This window comes from Brassica napus, chromosome C1, assembly GCF_020379485.1.
Source record: "Brassica napus cultivar Da-Ae chromosome C1, Da-Ae, whole genome shotgun sequence".
NCBI lineage: Eukaryota > Viridiplantae > Streptophyta > Magnoliopsida > Brassicales > Brassicaceae > Brassica > Brassica napus.
The window spans coordinates 32780320-32801314 of record NC_063444.1 but is presented as its reverse complement, the minus strand read 5'-3'; the positions used below and the strand labels follow the sequence as shown (position 1 = coordinate 32801314).

The following is a 20995-nucleotide window of genomic DNA, read 5'->3' as shown; positions in this document are numbered from 1 at the left end:
AGCACCCAACACAACCACGAGCTCGTCTCCGGAGAATCTCCGAAGCCCAACTGATACGCCCTAAATCGGGAAGGATCACTTTAGCTGGGTGTTGGATATGATCCGAGAAGCCAATCGTCAAGAGATGCGGAATGGCTCTTGATATACCAACTATCTAAGGCTAACCACCAAAGAAAGAATGAATGTGTTGGCTAACCACCAAACAACACACAAAGATGAATTGGCTGACCACCAAATCAACAAGCCGATTCACACCAATGAATTAGCTAAAGAACTCTCTCTCTCTCACTCAGAGAAGAGACGAAATAAACTCAAAAACATAGACTTATTTTATTCATAAAAGAGTTTACATATTTATACTAGATGTAATCAAAGAAATATATAATTATTCATGAGAATCACACATCTAGGAAATGAAAAATTTGACTAGAAAATAATAAATGAGTCAAAGTTGCTGAGTTTGAGGTGGACTGGTCAAAGAGACCCTTGGACTACTGTCCAGGTTCATTCTGGTCGTTCTGGTCCATGGTGGTAAGGATCAAGACGTGGGCTTGACGATCCGTACGGTCCAAATTCGCGAGAACTGAAGACCACCGGTTTTGTAAATTGCATAACTCTTTCATCTGAACTCCATTTGATCTGATTCTTGTTCGAGGAGTTCTGTAATTGAGTTGAGAACATTATCCAAGTGATTTCATGCGTAGAAGCCTCGAAGTTTGGAAGATATGAGTCAAACAATGAACATATATCTTTACTGCTTCCATGCTGGTTGGCTTCAATGGACTGATCCACGAACCGGGGCACATCACCAACAGAACCGGAGAAGGTAGGAAGGTCTCACCTACTCGACCCGAGAAAACGAAACCACCTACGCCGGAAAACTCCTCACCAACCCGAGGCAAGACACCAAGCCACCGAATCTAGAGAGAGGAGACACCCACACACGACCACGCGCTCCCACCGCCACAGAGGAAACAGATCTAGAAATTGAAAACCTAGATCTACTCCACTCCGTAACCCAAAAGCCGACTTCACCGCCAGTACACCCAAGAATCAACCTCGTCACGACACCACCACTCCGCCAAGAGATACCTGAAGGTCAGTCACCGAGGTAGAGATTCCTCCGTTTCTGCTCAGCTTCATCACAACAGGGCCGGAAACATATCAGCAGGGAAGGATGGACCAGTGAGGAAGCAAGAGATAGAAAGGGAAAAAGAAAACAAGATGCCTCCGGCGGCGGAGAACCACCGGAGCAACCGGAGGAAAGATGAGCTTTTTCTTTTTCTTTTTGAGAGAGTTTGGAGAGAGAAAGAGGAGTTTTTTTTTGGTCTGGTTTTAAAAACTAAATCGAACCAAATTCTGAACCAAACAAATAACTATCCACTAAACATTATTTAGAAAATGATTTTTTTAAGTTTTGTGTGTCATTGCATTCATTTTGAAAAAAGAAAATGTTATATAGGTTACTTAAAGAGATATAATATGGCTTCCTTCTATCATGACATGCACAAATTTAATGATAAAACTTTGATTTTTGGTAAGATTCTTAAGCTAAGATAGTTAGATAATTTGATTGCATCCCATAAATGTAGATTATATTTATAGTTATTATTAAAATTCTAAAAAAATAATATAACTTTAAATATCATTTTTTAATAAAGTGAATTTATGATAAAAGAAGTAAGTAATTTCGTATAATTATTTATATTCATGAAATTATTAAATAATTTTAACAAATAAACTATGACAATTTTAATTAAAATTTAAATTTTATGAATAATTAAATATTTAAGTAATATTTGGATCCAAAGGTATTAATGAGTTTTTAATGTATTAAATTTAGTTGGATTTAAATGTTATATAATAATTGTTGTGTGGTGATTATTGATTTATTGACATAAATAAAATAAATCAATTTTTTAGATGTGATAGAATTTAAACAAAAAATATGCTCAGAACTATAGTCTTAAATATATAAACTAAGATAGATGAAATTGTTCATTTTAATTTAATTTTACTTAACTAAACCAAAAATTAAACTAAATATTGTTAAGTCAAATGGAAAAATAAATAATAACTAACTATTTATGTTTTTATTCTTTATTTTTAAATGGAAAATTTCCACAAATATCATATTCATAGTATCACTTTTCATATTAATTTTACTTAACTAAACCAAAGACATCTATAATTATAGGGTTAACAAATCTGGACTTATGGTTTGGAGTTGGGATGGGGTAGAGTTTTTGCAATGTGAAATTTATGATTTTAATAAATATATAAATAAATACTTAAAAATATATATTATTTTTTAAGAAAATAGTTTCATCAAAAATTATAAAAAGTATAATACGAAAAACATAAAAAAAATGATTTTTATTTATTTATTAAAGAAAAATTTATTATATATATATAGAGAGAGAACAAATGTATAAGATTTTTTTGTCACTTAACGAAGAAAGTATTTTTGAAAATATATGTTTAGTGGTGGTAAACATGAATAATGATACCATGAAAATGGTAAACATGAAATTCTCTTTTTTTTTAATTAATAAAATGAAATTGTATTTATACGTATAATTATTTTGAAAGATTTATTTCTGTGTGCAGCACATGAAACATTAGTTATGAAAATGAGTTAAAAGTCATATGTATCAAACTTACTTTTTGGGTTTTCTAAAAAAAAATCCTCAATATAATTTCTTTTTGCGACTTAATCCATGAAATCAAAAACTGGTCAATACACGAACTCACGAAGTAACATTCATAGGACATCTGTGTATTGATGACAAAACTGTATATCGTTTTTTTTTTTTGTGGTCAAGACAAAACTATATCGTTCTAAAAGCTATTTTTAGACAAAAGTACGTAACTTAGAGATTTTAAACCGTCACCACCAAAACATCTGACTAGAGATGTCAAAGCAGACCGGGCAACCCGCGAATTATGTTCAAGTAGCCCAATAGCGGGGCGGTTTGGACATGTATATACAAATCGCAACTCGCGGCGGGTCAACACGCACGGACTAAAATAAAATCGAATCCGTTGCGGGTTGGACTACTTGAACCCTAGTTCGTCCACTTAACATTATTAAAATTAAGAGTGATAAAATATAAAGCTTATGAATAACTTGAGATACAATTTTCTTCCTAAACATTTTATTCTCTATTACAAAATAGTTGACCCATTTAAAATATAAATGAACAAAAATAGAAAAAACAAGAGCAAACAAACAATTAAAGAAAATCGCATTTTACATTTGCACAGCATAAATGAGGTTTATGTTATGTTTATGTTAGCAACTTTAAAATCCAATTATTAAAACAAACACAAAAAAGTGAATCTTTTATATCTCAACACTTTTAACTTTCACTTGCTTTGTCTTTAACATATATCAATACTATTAAAAAAGAAGGAGTCCTAAAAAACCTATCTATGAAAATTATTTGGACCTTTTCATTTTTTAGTCCAACCTATAATATAAAACTAAATATCATAACATGTCTTTATTATAGCAATAACTTATTACATTTTAATAAATAACCCACGATTTCCAACAATTATTATAACGACAATTGTTATACTTTTACATTTTAGCAACCCACATTATTTTAATCACACGAATGTACAAGATATCTTGACTTTTAAAAAGTTTAATTTAAAATTTTGACTTTAAAAATTTGATTTAAAATATATCAGATGTTTCATATGTTAGTTTAGTTATACCAATTAATATTTCTACATTATATCAAAGGAGATAAAATGTTTCGAAACATAGGGTTCATGTTTGGATTTGCAGGTCTAGGTTCTTCAGATCCTAAACGTTGACATAACTAAATATTTTAAAATCTATAGTTTAAGTTAGGGTCGGTTCTTTTTGGTTTCGGATTGGTTCGGATTCATAATTTAAATATCTGTAGAATAAATTTAATTTTTTAATACATAACATGTTCAGATTGGTTTGGGTATTAGAATCCAAAAAAACACGAAGTACCCAAAACACAAAAAAGACTTGAAACACAAAAGTACCTGAAATCCAAACAAACACCTGAAAAATATGCATATACTCAAAAGATCCAAAATATTTTCCGTAAACCTAATCCGGAGAGCCGAAAACATCCAAAATTTTACCAACCCAAAATATATTTTTCTAGAAGTGAAATTTTACCCATAACCCCAAACTATAACCGAAAACCCGAACCAGAAATTTAAAAATATCTGTAATGCCGAAAACATATATGAAATACCCAAACATACCTAATATATATACACAAATCATTCCATGTACTTTGTGTACCCGATCGAGTCTCGGATAGGCTTGTTATCTCTTGTTCATCTTCTTTTTGAGAGATTTACATTGAAAGACACTTTATGAGTTATCTTTACACTAAAAGACACAATATTGTTTTGACACACTTTACAGTGACAACTGTTTTATTGATAACGAAAATAACCTTGCTTTTTGCTTTAGACAAGAATGTTTTTTTTAAGAAGACAACGTAATGAAACTTAGTTAGTGTTTGGTTGCATTTAATAATAAAGTTGTGAACCATAAAGGTAGCTATATGGGTTTCTGTGAATGGTTTGTAGACGTGAGATCAATTTAAAGACAGAACATCTAACGGCTACAAAAAGTATGCCTTTTAGAGTGTAATTAATGGGTTTCGAAGGTTGATAAAGTAGGTGAGTCACAGTTAGAAGAGATATGGCCAGGCGAAGTTTGGTTAGCAGATATATATTCAGACCCTAGTTGTACGGGGAGTATTGTGGTCAGGTGATGAATGGATGGGAGGTGTGTGGTCACTCGATGTGTGGACGGATGTTGTGTGGTTGGGCGATGAGATGTGGTTGGGCGATGGGATGTGGTCAGAGGAGTTGTAAAGTGGTGGTGGAGAGATGTAAGGAGGGTTCCGGAATGGGGAATCAAGAATGGGAGCATGCCTTTTAGGGTGTAACTAATGGGTTACGAAGGTTGAGAAAGTAAGTGAGTCATGGTCAGAAGAGATATGATAAGACGAGAGTATTGTGGTCAGGTGATGAGTGGATGGGAGGTGTATGGTCACTCAAAGTGTGGACGGGTGTTGTGTGGTCAGACGATGAGATGTGGTCATACGAGTTGTGAAGTGGTGGTGGAGAGACGCAAGGGGCATTCCGGAGTGGGAAATCAAGAATGGGTGTCACATGCGTTTTGTTATGATCATTGCTGAGAGGGACATATTGCTGGATCCCATATAGGCTGACTGCAGCAGGATATTAGGCCGTGAATAATTTTTCACACATGAAAATCTATCAGTTGCGAAAAGCCTCTCGGGGGAGATGGTGGTCTTTTCTGTTCTCTGCAAATTGTATAAACAAGAGGGAGAGAGTTGGCGTTAAGGCAGAGAACACAAACGAGAAGAAGTTGTTGTTTTTCAATCAAAAAACGAACTTTCCATGTCGAATATTACCTGTGAAACCCAGCGGCGGAATATGATGCAATAGTTCGGAAGATCAAAATAGAGGAAGAGAGAAAGGGATTAGATTTCGTAAAGATTGTGAGAGTTTGCTGGATTTTGTGATTTAGATCCACACTTTTCTAGAGTTTCTAATTTATAGATCAAGAAAAAGAGAAAAAGAAAAAGCATAGATAATGATTAGGGTTCGTCAATAATGGGAGATGTTCGAATTTGGGAATTACAATCTATTGTTTAAAGAAAAAAAAACAATAAAGAGGGGAGTTTGCCCAAGTTTGTCTCGTTGGTTTATTTCCTAAGATTCCATCTTTTTTTTTTGTTTTGATCAAATCCTAAGATTCCATCTCTAGTTACAAGTACAAAGTGTAATGAAACCTGATTTCACACTAGTTAAGGGGTTTATTGGTCAATTTAACATGTGAAAGTGCTCTCTAGATCCAATGTGTCTCTGTGGGTAATTGAAAACATGAAATGTGTTTGCTAGCGTAAATTTTTCCTTCCTTTTCTCTTTCTCTTTCTCTTTTTTTATCCTCATATTTTTCTTTGCTTTTTTTTTCCTTCTTGATTTTAAAACTTTAACTAATTTCTCAAAGACTCAATTTTTATATTTATTTTATCAAATATTATAAAATCATAATAAAAGCTATTCTTTTGTTAACAAATGAACTATCTTGTGATGAACGAGAATTTTCTCACCAAGATATGATTCCTTGCAGCAAAAACACGAACGATGATGCTAGTGTGTGGTATCTCGGATAGGAAGCTCATCAAAACCAAAAACCTCAAGATCAGTATTTTAAAGATTTTTGAGAATTGCACTTTGTAGGTTACAACAAAACAAACTATCCACGACTGCTCCATCGATGAGGAATATGCTCCATTTTGCAGGGTTTGTCCATCCACGCATTTCTCATCCCCGATTCCATCCCCATGAATCCATCCGCATGAACCCGTCCATAAAAAATTATCCACACTTCCTTTTCTTGTTCGAATTTGATAAATGGGATAGACATTTAACATATAGAAGAACTGTGTGGATGGGCAAATCCTGCCAAATCCCTGCAAATCACAATGTCTCCCAGAGTGTAAATGCTCTCTATTGATAGACATAACAGTATCAACATTGGTAGTACCCTTTTATGTCTCACAAATAATATTTTTTTATTATTGATTTGAGTGACAAATCTTAAAAACAACTAACAAAATTCTTAGGCCAGCTCTCTGCATAGAACATGTTCTTTCCATTTTCTTCCTTCTCTCTTACTCTATTCATTTATTTCCTTATATAATTGGTAGAGCAGCTCTAATTTACAACCAATGTGGATGCCCTAATGATTTTTAAGTTATTATTTTCTCACAACGCAAAAGCTATAAGTGGTGCATTCTATCACACGTTGTCAATCTACAAAATATGCTTTTTAATGATTGATCGGTGCTTGCCTGATGGATTAGTGGGGTAGATTGTGTTATGTGAAATCCTATGTACATCCATATGTCATGCAATACTAGATGAATTTACTGAAAATTTATCCCAACAATCTACAATTTTCTAAGATTCACTATTGGTTTTGAAAAATTAGATATTTAAAAACTTGAAAAAGATTTGGATAATGTAATTATGGATCTGTCGAAAACAAATTTGGCTTAAATATCTAGATCTAGATCATTTGTATATACTAATTTTTTTATATTTTATTAATAATTGATATACTAAAATTAGAGAAATTTCCTAGGATAGCAATTTTTAAGTTTTTGTCACAAAAATAGCACTCGACGAAGAAAATGACCAAAATAAGTTTTATTAAAGGATAAAAATGTATTTTTACCCTAGGTTAACTAATCTAGACTTAGGGTTTAGAGTTAAGGGGTGAGGTTTTGGAAAGAGGTTTTCAATTGAAAAAAATAAAAAATAAATATTAAAATTTTCAAAATAAAAATAGACTATTTTGGTCATTTTTTTTCTTGAGTGCTATTTTTGGCTATTTTTGTGACAAAAACTTAAAAATAGTTATTTGAGAGATTTGCCCCTAAAATTATATAGCAAGCTAGTTATATATCATTTTTATAATATTTTAATTTCGTATTGTATAATATATATTTTAAGATATTCAAATATATGGGAATATCTTCTCTATTAAAAGAGAAGTACCATTTTTATCTACTATAAAATAGTCATATTAGGTCCATTTATTCAGTTATATTTTTTATTATTTACATTAGTTTATTTAATATATAACATTTCCAAAAAAAAATCTAAATAACTATAAGGATATTAATAACAAATATATTTTAACTTTAAATTTAAATTTTAGTTTTAGTAATAACAAAATCTGTTGAAAATAATCTAACAAAATCTTTTTTAAAATGAAATATTTTTTAATTAATGGATTGATTAATTTCAAAATCAGTAGTATAATATTATTATAAATTTTATTTTAAACAAAATAAAATAAAATTATAAAATAATTTTATAAGTATAGTCTATATTATATTAAATAGAAGTAATAAATGATTTACATTTGAAAATTATATTAAATTGGTAAACTAATATTTTTTGAAAACATACTTTCATTTAAATAAATAAAAAAAATATCATTCACCATTTAAAGTGAGTAAAATATTATTCACCCTTTAAAAGGATTAAAATTCGTAAATTCTGTAATAATTTTATAAAAAAAAAAAATTATTAACATATGTTAAACTTTTATATTTAAACTATATATTATCTTAAAAAAGGTTGAAAACAATATATATTACCTATTTTTTTTAAATGACAGCAAAATATTATATAAAATATCATATGCAAAATATAACATAAAATTATATATGGGCAATTCTCCTAAATATATAATTTTTAAGTTTTGATCACAAAAATAGATCACAAGGAGGAAAATGACCATAATGTTTCATTTAATAGGTAAAAAGACCATAATACCCTAGATATAAAAAAAAATAAAAAACAATAAAAAATAATTATTTTTTTATAGTTTTAGATTATATGTTTTCAAATTCGAACTTTTTTATAATTTTTTTTATATAATTTTTTTATAATTTTTTTTTCAATTTTTTTTTGTAATTCGAAAATAATTTTAGAAACTATTTTTAAAATTTTTATTTTCAAACTTTTAATATTTATTTTTTATGTTATAAAATTTTAAATATCAATCCCAAATCTCCGTCCTTTAACGGATTAGTTAACACTAGGGGTATAAGTGTATATATAATTTACCTCTTTAATGAAACATTTTGGTCATTTTGATTCTTAGAGTTTATATTTGTGACATAAACATTTTTAGTGCTATTGTAGAGTATTTATCATTTATATTTATAAAATGAAAGGTTATCTGTGCGTGGATGCGCGGTTCAAAATCTAGTTTTAGTATCTTAGATAAGCAAGCATTAGGAGAAAAATAAGTAACCAAAAAAAAGAGAGAGAAAGACAAACGAGGCCGTTTTAAATTCGAGAGTAGCTATTTCTTTTCTCAGAATATTTGGTAAATTCTTCCAATTTAATTTTACGGTTCCACATGATGAACCCAAAAGAACAATAACAAGATCATCAGATCCTTTGTGAAGTTCAGTTGCGAAAATGAAAAATCTGAGCAGCGAAAGATCCACCTCATTCTCCCTCTAGATTGAGCTCCATCGAAGCGTAATTTCATCAGATCTCATTTGAATCAGATTCACATGGCAGGAGCTGCTTCTGCGCTGTTTCTGCTGGACATCAAAGGTCGCGTTCTCGTCTGGCGTGACTACCGCGGCGACGTCTCCGCGGCTCAAGCCGAACGCTTCTTCTCTAAGCTCATCGAGAAAGAGGTTTCGTTTTCTGATTTTGTTGCCTTGTGTATAGTTTCTGTAGAATCGGAAAAATGTTGAATTCATCTGTGAGGTTAAGAAGATTATTTAGAATGATAGGTTTGTTGATTGGATTAGAGTATTCATTTCTCAATATGTTGTGTGTCAGGGTGATTCACAGTCAAATGATCCAGTTGCTTACGATAATGGGGTCACTTACATGTTTGTCCAACACAGTAACGTTTACCTTATGATAGCCTCCAGACAGAACTGCAATGCTGCCAGTCTTCTCTCCTTCCTTCACCGCGTCATTGATGTAAGTTAATTCTCCAGCTTTTAAGGCGTACATTCACATAATTGTAATGCTGTTACATATGATAGAAGTGGTGATATGATCTATATAGGTCTTCAAGCATTACTTTGAGGAGTTAGAGGAAGAATCACTTAGGGATAACTTTGTCGTTGTGGTATGTTTACTTCTTCCGTATCTCTTTTACCACTACTATTTTGGCTATTTATTGAAATTGATTTATGGTGATTGGCAGTATGAGTTACTTGATGAGATGATGGACTTTGGGTACCCTCAGTTTACCGAAGCAAGAATCCTCAGTGAGTTCATCAAGACTGATGCATATAGAATGGAAGTCACACAGAGACCTCCAATGGCTGTCACTAATGCTGTCTCCTGGAGGAGTGATGGATTACAGTACAAGAAGAACGAAGTGAGTGCTTTTGTTTTCAAGAGAGGAACATTTTGTTATCCATCTGCTGTGTTTTTTTTTGGTTTTGCAAATGATTACAGCCTCTCTGCTCTTTATTTCTCCAGGTTTTCTTGGATGTAATTGAGAATGTAAATATTCTTGTCAACAGTAATGGGCAAATTATCAGGTCTGATGTTGTTGGAGCCCTCAAGATGCGAACTTACTTGACGTATGTTCCTAAATCATTTGAAATGTCATCCCCCTTTTGCTTTGATCTTTGTCTTGCCATTTTATCTGACTCTTTTGCTCTTTGATCCATTCCATTGCAGTGGAATGCCAGAGTGTAAGTTAGGACTGAATGATAGAGTATTGTTGGAAGCGCAGGGGCGAGCAACAAAGGGAAAAGCCATTGATTTGGAGGACATCAAATTCCATCAGTATGATTTTTAAGCTCCAGTGATCATTACCCTTGTAAACGATTCTATATGTATTCTTTTTCTTCAACGCAGATGTGTTCGATTGGCCCGTTTTGAAAATGATAGGACGATATCTTTCATACCACCTGATGGTGCTTTTGATCTGATGACATATAGACTCAGTACTCAGGTTTGAACTATGGAATATAGCATGGATAGGAATTTTTTCCTCCTCCTCAACAAATTTTTATCTCATGATATTATCTTTTTTCATACTCCTTGGTTCAGGTGAAACCGCTTATATGGGTGGAAGCGCAAATAGAAAGGCATTCCAAAAGTCGTGTTGAGATGCTCGTAAAAGCTAGAAGTCAGTTCAAGGAACGGAGGTAAATATATTTTATGGCACTATGTCACTTTTGATTGTCTCTTTCACTTTAATGCACATATCTTGATGATCAGATTCTTTGAACATTTGATTTGAGAATTTTCTATTTTGCAGCACCGCAACGAATGTTGAGATTGAGTTGCCTGTACCAGCCGATGCATCTAACCCCACCGTTAGGACATCTCTGGGGTCTGCTGCTTATGCTCCTGAAAAAGATGCATTGGTCTGGAAAATCAAATCTTTCCCCGGGAACAAGGTACATGCTTTTTTCCTTGATCCAGTTGAAACCATCAGCCATCTAGTCTCAATGTTAACCTCTAGAAAAACAAATATAGGAGTACATGTTGAGGGCAGAGTTTCATCTTCCCAGTATAACTGCAGAAGAAGCAACACCTGAGCGAAAAGCTCCTATCCGTGTCAAATTCGAGATCCCTTATTTCACTGTCTCAGGGATTCAGGTAAGCTAGTTTGTTTCCACATCTTCTGCATTTTAAGCACACACCCCAATGCGTAAACTGCCCTTCCATAAGTGATTAAACTTCCATGTACTAAATGCTGGTGTGGTGTAGGTTCGGTACCTGAAGATAATCGAGAAGAGCGGGTACCAAGCACTTCCATGGGTGAGATACATAACCATGGCTGGTGAGTACGAACTAAGACTCGTCTAAGGCTCATTCGCCTTTTATCCTTTTATGCCAATTGTGGTTCCCACATTCCTCCGGGAATCAATGAAACGAAACAAAACAGGACACAAGTAGAGCAAAATAAACGTTTTGGAACTTTTTTAGCCGATCAATGCCTTTTAATTTTTTTAATTTGACTTTAGTAGCCATATTCATGTGAATTTATCTTTATGGTGATTTTTTTACTTTACACATGGCCCTTTTTTTACTTTACACATGTTTCCTTCTTTTTTAATTCCAGCTACATTCTGTCTGTGTTCTGTTCTTCCATCAAAATTGTTAATTGATGATATTTTGGTTCTTGTCTTTAGGGGGCATATGTTACTGTAATATATTGCTCTACCAAGAGCACAGCTTTTAGAGCTTTTACAAATAGTAAACAAAGAGCCAATTGAATTAATCAATACAAGCGGGCATTGGAGAGATGTGAACTTCTGAGTTCGATCCATTCCGCCTAGGTTGGTACGGAAGAATGCGGTTGATTGTCTTGATTCGGCGTTTCACAGACGTGTAGGCATGAACGTAAGAAGCGGGTTTTTGTAGCTTCGTCTATCCATTCCACAGTTTCAATCCATTCTTTCACTGTGTATCTTATGATTACTCCATTTCCACCATGCTTGCCACTTTGGGAATCCAGTGGAAGCTTTTTCAGATTCGGGCATCTGATTATATCGATTCTCTTTAGACATGGAAAAGGTAGGGGATTCCAGTAGATATTCTTCAGCTCTGGTAGATCACCCAGCAAAAGAAATTCCAGCCTTCGAAAAGGAACAATCCCTGATTTTTCACCACCGTGACGACTTTTCTCTTTGTTTATCACATCTTCTAATTGTTTTGCAAATTGGACGGAGAGAACTCTAAGATTTGGAGCGAACATCAGTAACGTCAACTCCTTCACGCATTTGCAGTCTAGTATAATCACTTTAGAGAGGCTCAAGAAGCATGAGGTCCTCGGATTGTCTAGAGGAGAAACTGTTTTGCTTTCCATGCATATCGTTCCCATCTTTATCTCAGAGATACTGCACCAGACAATGTTGAATTCACGTAGATTCTCCATAGATATTGGAAGTGAGATACCAGATGATTCAAGTTGCATACACCTGATCGTTAGATTTCTTGTTGCAGGTGTCAACTTATGAGAGCTCAAAAATTGTTCCAAACCTTGTTGAAGATCGATCTCTATGGTTAAAATTTCTAAATGTTCCAAGGTTTGCAACTCCTCCAGTATGTTGCAATCCAATGAAAAACCAGCACGAGATAAATTCAATATCTTCAAGTTGTGCAGACTTGATAATATCCCATCAATATTTGAAAGGTTATCTGTCTCCTCCAAATCCAAGTGAATTAGCTTTTTCAACTCTTGCACACCCCTAGGCAAATGACGTATACTTGTATATGACAAGTTGAGATATTGCAAGGAAACTAGTTGTGATATTCCATCCGGCAGTTCAAACAGATTTCCATTATATGATAGATCCAAAACAGCTAGTCTTGGCATGGACTTGAAGAATTCACTCGAGATATTTGTCAAATTTGCTTTTTCTAGGAGCAATGTTGTGAGCTCGAGATATTCCTGACTGCTAGGGAGATGGTGAATCTTGTTCTTTATCAGTGACATCCTTCTTACAACATTACAGTTCTCAACCTTTGGCATTTCACTTAACCCAGCACCTGCACGCACAATGAAAGCCTCTTTTTGTGCTCCTAAATCAGATGCAATCCATAAGGCCATCTCACGAACTACATCATGCATACATACATTCTCTGTTCCATACCATTTGACATCCGTTAACAGTGATGCACGAACAAGACTACCAATTATATCATAACCCTTGTTCTCAGCTCTTTCTATACCTCCACTTCCGTCTATTATCCCTTCGCATATCCATAAGCTTATCAATTTCTCTTTAGGAATTTTATCATCTTCGGGAAATAAAGTGCAATATAGTAAACACGTTTTGACCTGCTCCACCTCAAGATTATCATAGCTATACTTCAAAAGTGGAAGAATTTTATCTTTCATGCCAGAAAACTCTACGGCATATGAAGTCAAGACATCTATCGTGTAACACCATTCTTGTAGCGTCCTCTTGCATGACATGGCCTCGCCTACAACATTAAGTGCCAACGGTAGGCCACAACATTTCTTAGCAACTTTTCTTGCAAGTTCGGGGATCCCTGGATCACTTCTTAATGTTATTTGTCCAACCTTCTTTTGGAACAAATCATATGCGTCATCTTCCGACAAGCATTTGACTTCCATTGGTTCTTCAACGCCCATGTGCGCACATATAGCCTTGGAACGGGTTGTGAATGCCACTTTGCATCGGTTTTGTGTTGTTGGAAACGGGATTCCAATCTCAACTAAATCCACCTTCTCCCATATGTCATCTAAAAACAACAGGAGTCTCTTTTTCCTTAAGAAATTGTATATAACATCAGCTTTTTGGCTTTTCTCTTTTTGTTTCCATTCATCTCCATCAAGACCAACCTTCCGAGCGATCTCACTTTGAATCTTCTCTACTCGTAACTCTTTAGACACCACAACCCAAATCACAAAATCAAATCCACACGTCATGCCACTGAACTTATTGTTGAGTTGTGTGAGAAGAGTTGTTTTCCCTACTCCCCCCATACCGTACAAACCCATAATACCAACTCGATCTTCCATGAGATGATTCCATGCGTTCTCCAACATTTCTTTCTGACCAACAATTGTTGACTGAAGCTGTCTTTCCTCCACCTCAAATGTGTGAGCTTGCTCAACGATCACTTCGAAAACTTTACTATTCAGTTTTTCAACCTCCCTTAAATTCATGGAAACACTTTTGCCATAACGATAACTCAATATTAAACTCTTAGAGCAAAAACCAAGAAGACAAAGCCTTTGAAGTTGACCATTTCTAGCACTAAGAAGATTGTTGGCTTCGTTTTCAAAAGTCTCAACTCTAGTAAGCCATACCTGGAATTCAGAAAGCCTTTGTAAACCTCTATCCTCCTCTCTTGTTACCCTTCTTGATAAATCATCACGCTTAGCCTTGAGCTCTTCCATGGTTGCCCGCCAGATTCTTCTCGAGGTTGTGAACATAACCTACTTGGATGTCTAGCCATTGACATACCTTTTTCATCGATTGATCAGAAGATATCGAGAGGGAGACGCAGTTGCCCATTATAGAAGAACATAAAAAAGCAGATACTTGAAATTTTACTTATCTGAGAAAGTCAGATATGATGCAGAGAGAAATTGAAGACAGAGTGTGTGCAGATAGTAGTTGAAGATAGACTTTCCTCTTGGTCCACACGAAACAAGATATTTTGATATAGTGCTCATTTGATTTCAACAATTATTGATTCACATTCACACTCGTTTCCAGTTAGTAGATTCACATTTTTTTTTGAAAAAATTGCCAAAACACGGCAGAAAAACAACTACATTGTCTCTCTACCATAAATCTTTTTTTGTCAGATTTGGACTTAGATACCTCTAGCCAACTTAAAAAATTCATATCAATTATTTTAAGAGTCAGAAAATTATGAAAAAAATATTAATGTACATAAACATGGAAATCATATGAAAAATAATTAGGTTGACTAAATATTAGTGAAACATAATTTCATATTTTGATCTTCAGATAGCAGAAAACAAAATCTACTAACTACGGCTATGTAGATCGTAGTTTCGGTTAACTACATAGATATCTGGCGCTTACAGATGTTAAAATCTACGATTTGGTAATCGGTCTACTACCGCAGAAAAAAAGGTTACGGTTTTGCTTACAATCTGAAACACGAAAGATTTCATGAACTATTGTTTCCTATATATCTATTGGCTGGGAAGCACAGAAACTGCAAGTTACTAATAATCTATCATGGAAATATTTCGTTATCTACTAAGATACTATAACCTATCTCTGCCGGATTATACATTCTGCCGTCGTATCTACCATCATATTACAATCTACTGGCAGCAGAATGCATGTTCTGCCAAATTCGAATTATTTAGGAAAATATTCCTTAAATCTCTCCAAAATATGTTGAAAAATATTCCGTAAATCTTTATTTTCCCAAATTTTACGTGTTTCCTAAAGTTATTTTTTTTTTTAAATGACTGTGATCTCTCTCTTCTTCTTCACATGTTCTTGATTAATTTTGAAACCACCCCAAAAATTTGAATCCATTGTTGAAGAACATGCATATCTATGCCTCTTGTGGAGTGTGGAAATTTGATCCATGTAAAGGATGGAGATTTGCTTTTGATAAGGAAAAAGGATGTACAGTACTGGCTGTGGAATTGAAAAGTTCCTTTGAAGATCTAAGGACTACGACTTTTGAGGATTTTTGAATTGACCAAAACGATGTCGTGCTTGAGTTAAGCTACTTACCTATGGAGTTAATCAGTACGATAGACTGTCCCCCAGTTATCATTGGGAATGATCGGCAAGTCAAGAATTTTCTTACATATGTACGTGGAAAAGCTTCTACAAAGTTGTGTGTGTCTATTTCACATGTCAATGGAAATAGCGACAACATTGAGCTTGATGGGGAGCAATCTAAATCGCCTTTCAGAGAGCTAGGTGAGCCTTCCTCGTTTTCACCACGAGATGGCATTGGTAGTTCATCTGAATCGAGCAAGGATGTTGAAGACGAATGTAACTCGAACGCCTCGGAAGAAGATAAAGATGTTGACTTATGTGGAAAAGAAGACGATAGGGGAAAAAGTGTTTGGTTCTCTTTGAAGGATGTTGTGAAGAGGGGTGAAACGTTTCAAAACAAATCAAAGTTGAAAGCAGCATTGGAAATGTCAGCAATGAAGAATAACTTCGATTACAAAGTGGTGAATTCAGATAGAAAACTTTGGTACATCCGATGCGTGGACAACAAGTGTAAGTGGAGTGTTCGTGCTGAGGGGTTATCGGGATCCACATATTTCATCATCAAAAAATATGTGGCGAATCATACATGTGCTGCGTCAAGTATGAATAATGGTGGTCGGACAGCTTCTGCAAAAACTATTGGGAGTCTAATAATGCATAGGTATGATGGTGTCAAAGAAGGTCCCAAAGCTAATGATATCATACATATTATGAGAATGGAACATGGATGTGAGATATCTAAATCATTAGCGTGGGATGCTCGTGAGTATGCAATTAGTCTGGCTAGAGGCATTCCCGAGCAGAGTTTTGAAAAAATTCTGAAATACTTGCACATGCTGAAAGAAGCTAATCCAGGAACACACACCTTTTACGAAACCGATGTTGATGGTAAATTCAGATTTCTCTTCGTTTCGTTTGGGCAATCAGTACGAGGTTTTCATACAGCCATGCGAAAAGTTCTTGCTGTTGATGGGACATTTTTGAAGAGCAAATACAAAGGGGTATTGCTTGTTGCGACAATTTTAGATGGAAACTCCAACTTGTATCCTATTGCATTTGCGGTTGTGGACTCAGAAAATGATCGTTCATGGGATTGGTTTTTCAGACAACTAAAGGTTGTTGTTCCGGACGAGCGTGCTCTTGCTTTTGTGTCAGACAGAAATAACTCACTTTGTAAGGCGCTTGAAAATGTGTATCCTCTTTCTCAACATGGAATTTGTATTCACCATTTGTTGAATAATGTGGTCACACATTACAGAGGAAAGGGAGTTGTTGGATTGATTGCAAAAGCTTCTAAAGCTTATAGAATTGTTGATTTTCAGAAGCGATTCCAAGCTGTGTGCAATATTAGTCCAGCTATTGGAAAATATTTAACAGATGCAGATGTTACAAAGTGGGCTCGCTGTCAGTTTCAAGGATACAGGTACGACATCAAGACGACAAACCCGGCTGAATCAATAAACTCTGCTTTGCGCTCACCAAGAGAGTATCCAGTCATTCCTTTGTTGGATAGCATCAGAGAAATGCTTACTCATTGGTTCTTCGAACAACGCACACGAAGCAGGAAGCAGAAAGCACACAAAACCATTAACTATTGCCATCGAGAAAAAGATAGATAGACGGATTAACAAGGGTAAAACGTTTCTTGTCCAGCCAGTTAACGAGCATCGTTTTTTGGTTTGTGGAGATACAATCGACTGCCTGGTTGATTTGGACAGAAGAACCTGCTCATGTGGAAAATACGACCTACTGAAAAGCCCATGTAGACACGCAATCAGGGCTGGTTTAACAGTTGGCCGAGCCCCATCCTCACTAACGGATGACATGTACACGACTTTCACTTGGAGAACAGCTTATCAAGAAACTATCAATCCAATAGGTGTTCCTGAGGATAGTTTGGGTGGTTCCAGATACTGTTCGGAATGCTGATGTGCTAGCTCCTGAATCAAGACGAGGAGCAGGAAGGAGAAGAAAACGCAGGTATGAGACAGTTGAAGACAAGCTCCGTTCATCGCAAGGAGCTCAAGAAAAAAAGAGGCGCATGTGCTGTCGATGTGGCGAAGAGAATCATAACAGGGCTACGTGTGACAGAGCCATTTAGACATGTCTTTGTTTTGGATTTTCTTGTTTTTCAATATGGTATTGGTTACTCGATTTGCTTGGTTTACTTGCTTCTGGATTTTCTTGTGGTTTACTTGATTTTATGCAATCATTCCTTGATTTTCTGCAATGTTATCTATTTGACAGTTAGTTGTAAACTGAAGCTGATCAATAGGTTTCTCTGCAACCTTTACTCTTTAATCATCATACTATAAATTGAAGCTAGCTTTGAAATACATAAATCAAACAATAAGTAATAGATTGTGAACTGAAGATGATTATAAAACCAACGATTGTAAACAAGAATCCATGGAGTGTATATTAGTCGATCATAATGAAAACAAAACAATACTGCAAACTTAAGAGATTTTGAACCCATCAAACTCAGACAACAAGCAACCGATCACTAGAACTTGCTCAGACACTAAGAGAAGTCCATATTCCTACGATTTCTCCTACAACTACCATAGCCACCGTCGTTATCTTTAGCTTCTGTTTCATATCCTGTGCAACTCTAGCAAACTCCAAGTCTACCTTCTCTTTAAGCTTTTCGGACATCTCATGTTCAACTCTAACCATCTCGGACTTCACCTTTTCCATAACCCTTTCTTCAAACATCGTAATCCCTTGAGCAACCCTCTCATGTTTCACATCCACCATCCGAATCTCCTCAATCAAAGCTTCATCAATCCATTTACATAGATGATTCTCAGTTTTTCTCTATCGCAAAAGAAACAAAAATCAGTCAATATTGTATTTTGAACTGTAAATCTAAGTGATATAGTTTGGTTTAATCTGCAACACGAAATCGAAACAGGGACTTACATCTCTTGCGATTTCGCATCGGTAGAATCGTTGATACCTATTCTCCGCTGTCGATGAACCAAACGTGGTTATGCCCTCGCCACACCAACATCTTGTAGGTACACCATGAGTAGAGATTCGAGGAAAACGAGCAGAAGATGTTGACGAACTGATCATTGTGATTTCGTTGCTAGATTCCCAGGATTCACAGAGAAAGAACCCTAATCCCCTTTTCTCTCTACTTTACTTTCTTAAGTTTCGACAAATGAAAAGAAAATCACGTGTTTGGGGGTGTGTGGATCCGGGTTTAGGGTCGGGTTTTAAACATTTTCGGGTGGGCCTAGTGGGTATAAATCGTAATTGGGTTATACTCTATAACACTTATATTGGCTGCTAAAATACTACACTCTAATACACTAAAATCGACATCTGAGAACTATATGAAGACAAAATTTGAAAATACTAATCTGTAAAACATATCTTAGTAATCAATTAAAATCGTCATGTTACATACTATATTGTAAATTGTTAAACACATAATTCTTATTTACTCTTGTTAAATACTACACCCTATAACATGATTTAGGGTATAGGGTTTGAACCAAATCGAATTTAGGGGTTGATATCTTGCACATTTGCATTGTTTTAACTCTTCATTCTTGCATGTTTTGGTCATTTAGATTAGGGATTATGCATTTTACTTTCCTTTTTGCATTGCATAAGTCTTTATCAGGTGTTGGAGTGTCCATTGGAGTTCTTGGAGGTACTTGTAAGCATTTGGGATCGAAAAGGGAGTGGAAAGTATTGTTTGAGCGAGTAGAGCACCGGAGCGGGCAATGGGAGTGACCTACGACACCCGCTCCAGACGAAACGAAGGCAGCGCGACCTCTTGCAGCGGGGTTCGGCACCCGCTCTGAACCAACACCCCGTCGACATCTCTCGAGAATGGGAGCGACCAAAACGGAGCGAGGTCCGCAGCCCGCGCGCAAAAAGAAGAAATGAAGTTGGTATTCGGAGCGACGTCCCGCAGCGGGGTGAGGCACCCGCTCCAAGCTCAACCTCTCGTCGACAACTTTCAAGAAGTGGAGCGACCACGGGGAACGAGGACCGCAACCCGCACGCAAAAACGAAGAAACGAAGCTGGCATTCGGAGCGACGTCTCGCAGCGGGGTGAGGCACCCGCTCTGGAAGCAGAGCGACCTCACACACCCGCGCGCGTTTCTCTTCTTCTGGAAGTAGAGCGACCTGGGGGTTTGAACCGTAATGAATTTAGGGGTTTCAACTCTTTTTTATTTAAAATGTAAATTATAATAACAACTAACAACAACAATTAATCATGAACTCAAATAAGTTTGATAGGGTTCAAACCCTATACCCTAAATCACTTAATATATCATTTTCGAAACATAAACAATAATCATGAACTGAAATAGTAGATCAGTTTTAAAACAATAACATTAGTGCATGAATTGAAATGATAAACCACAAACTATCAAAGACAACAATCATGAACTCAAAAGAGTTCAACCGTTTTTTTCCGGAGCACGCTTTGGAGGCTTAAATATGGACATTCGATACTGCAAGACCTCATCATTTGCTGCATCCCAAAGATCAAACGCTATCTTGTGTCGGGCTTCTTGGATGTTCTCGTCATTCACCAAATAAATATCTAAACCAAGCAGATGGCACTCTATGAACTTCAACGAATAAGCACCACAATCATTGCCACTCTTGTTTAGGGAGCGCATCGGGACATATGAAACTGTATACTGTTTGACATTGAAATCTTTCTTCTTATCTGACGACTGGACAACCTTGATGATTCGTGGAATGAGGACGGCGAATTCTTCCACGGCCCTGTTGTTCTTCTTACCCCCACAATCGAAGACCTCAATAGTCCGGTTCACAAGATTGACGCACATAGAGATCCAATGGATTTGGTTGACACAAATAGGGATGTAGAGACGGTCGACATCAACACTCCAAACTGAACCTGTGCTTCCATGATATGGAAGCTCACCTCTTCCATACTCGAGAAGGTTGTTGTCGACTTTGTACACTCTCCTGTTTCCATCAAACTTGCCGTACGCCGTGATGATCTGATTACTGAACATACAGTTCATAAATTCTACTCGGTTTGGCTTCCACCGACGCAATGAGGTTTTTTCCCGAAACAAATACATCATGGCGTCCATGTCCTGAAAAAGACAATACAATTTTTTAAGGAATGAGAACCAACAACAAAATTCAGTCTGCAAAATAATTCTGAGCTAAAATCACATAGT

At 35.5% G+C, this 20995-nt stretch overlaps 4 protein-coding genes across 4 annotated transcripts; 2 read left to right on the top strand and 2 right to left on the bottom strand.

Moving 5' to 3' along the window:
* The first annotated feature begins 8938 nt into the window (after positions 1–8938).
* On the top strand, positions 8939–11623 carry LOC106430393 (AP-1 complex subunit mu-2). The gene is made up of 11 exons (XM_013871178.3): positions 8939–9269; positions 9418–9564; positions 9653–9715; positions 9794–9970; positions 10075–10178; positions 10279–10386; positions 10459–10555; positions 10654–10751; positions 10865–11006; positions 11086–11208; positions 11320–11623. Exons 1-11 carry the CDS (start codon positions 9141–9143, stop codon positions 11416–11418), a joined length of 1287 nt encoding a protein of 428 aa, XP_013726632.1. The 5' UTR covers positions 8939–9140; the 3' UTR covers positions 11419–11623.
* A 129-nt stretch (positions 11624–11752) lies between these two features.
* On the bottom strand, positions 11753–14790 carry LOC106430392 (putative disease resistance protein At1g63350). The gene is given in 2 exon segments (XM_048745790.1): positions 11753–14495; positions 14497–14790. Coding segments are annotated over 2 exon segments (2715 nt in total). The 5' UTR covers positions 14604–14790; the 3' UTR covers positions 11753–11887.
* A 1027-nt stretch (positions 14791–15817) lies between these two features.
* Positions 15818–17425, top strand: LOC106430369. The gene has a single exon (XM_013871154.1). The coding sequence runs from the start codon at positions 15818–15820 to the stop codon at positions 17423–17425; it is 1608 nt and encodes a 535-aa protein (XP_013726608.1).
* Positions 17426–18323: 898 nt separating this feature from the next.
* On the bottom strand, positions 18324–18887 carry LOC106430368 (uncharacterized protein At4g04775-like). Its single transcript, XM_013871153.1, has 2 exons — positions 18732–18887; positions 18324–18626 (listed from the first exon to the last, which is right to left on the bottom strand). The coding sequence occupies exons 1-2, from the start codon at positions 18885–18887 to the stop codon at positions 18324–18326; spliced, it is 459 nt and encodes a 152-aa protein (XP_013726607.1).
* Between the last annotated feature and the right edge of the window lie 2108 nt (positions 18888–20995).

Excerpts from the sequence above, each read along its gene's own strand:
- LOC106430369 (XM_013871154.1), top strand. The coding sequence starts at position 15,818 with ATGGAGTTAATCAGTACGATAGACTGTCCCCCAGTTATCATTGGGAAT.
- LOC106430368 (XM_013871153.1), bottom strand. The coding sequence starts at position 18,887 with ATGATCAGTTCGTCAACATCTTCTGCTCGTTTTCCTCGAATCTCTACT. Across the intron at positions 18,627-18,731 it reads GATGCGAAATCGCAAGAGAT|AGAAAAACTGAGAATCATCT; the intron begins GTAAGTCCCTGT and ends CTTTTGCGATAG.
- LOC106430393 (XM_013871178.3), top strand. The coding sequence starts at position 9,141 with ATGGCAGGAGCTGCTTCTGCGCTGTTTCTGCTGGACATCAAAGGTCGC. Across the intron at positions 9,270-9,417 it reads CTAAGCTCATCGAGAAAGAG|GGTGATTCACAGTCAAATGA; the intron begins GTTTCGTTTTCT and ends GTTGTGTGTCAG. Across the intron at positions 10,556-10,653 it reads CATATAGACTCAGTACTCAG|GTGAAACCGCTTATATGGGT; the intron begins GTTTGAACTATG and ends TCCTTGGTTCAG.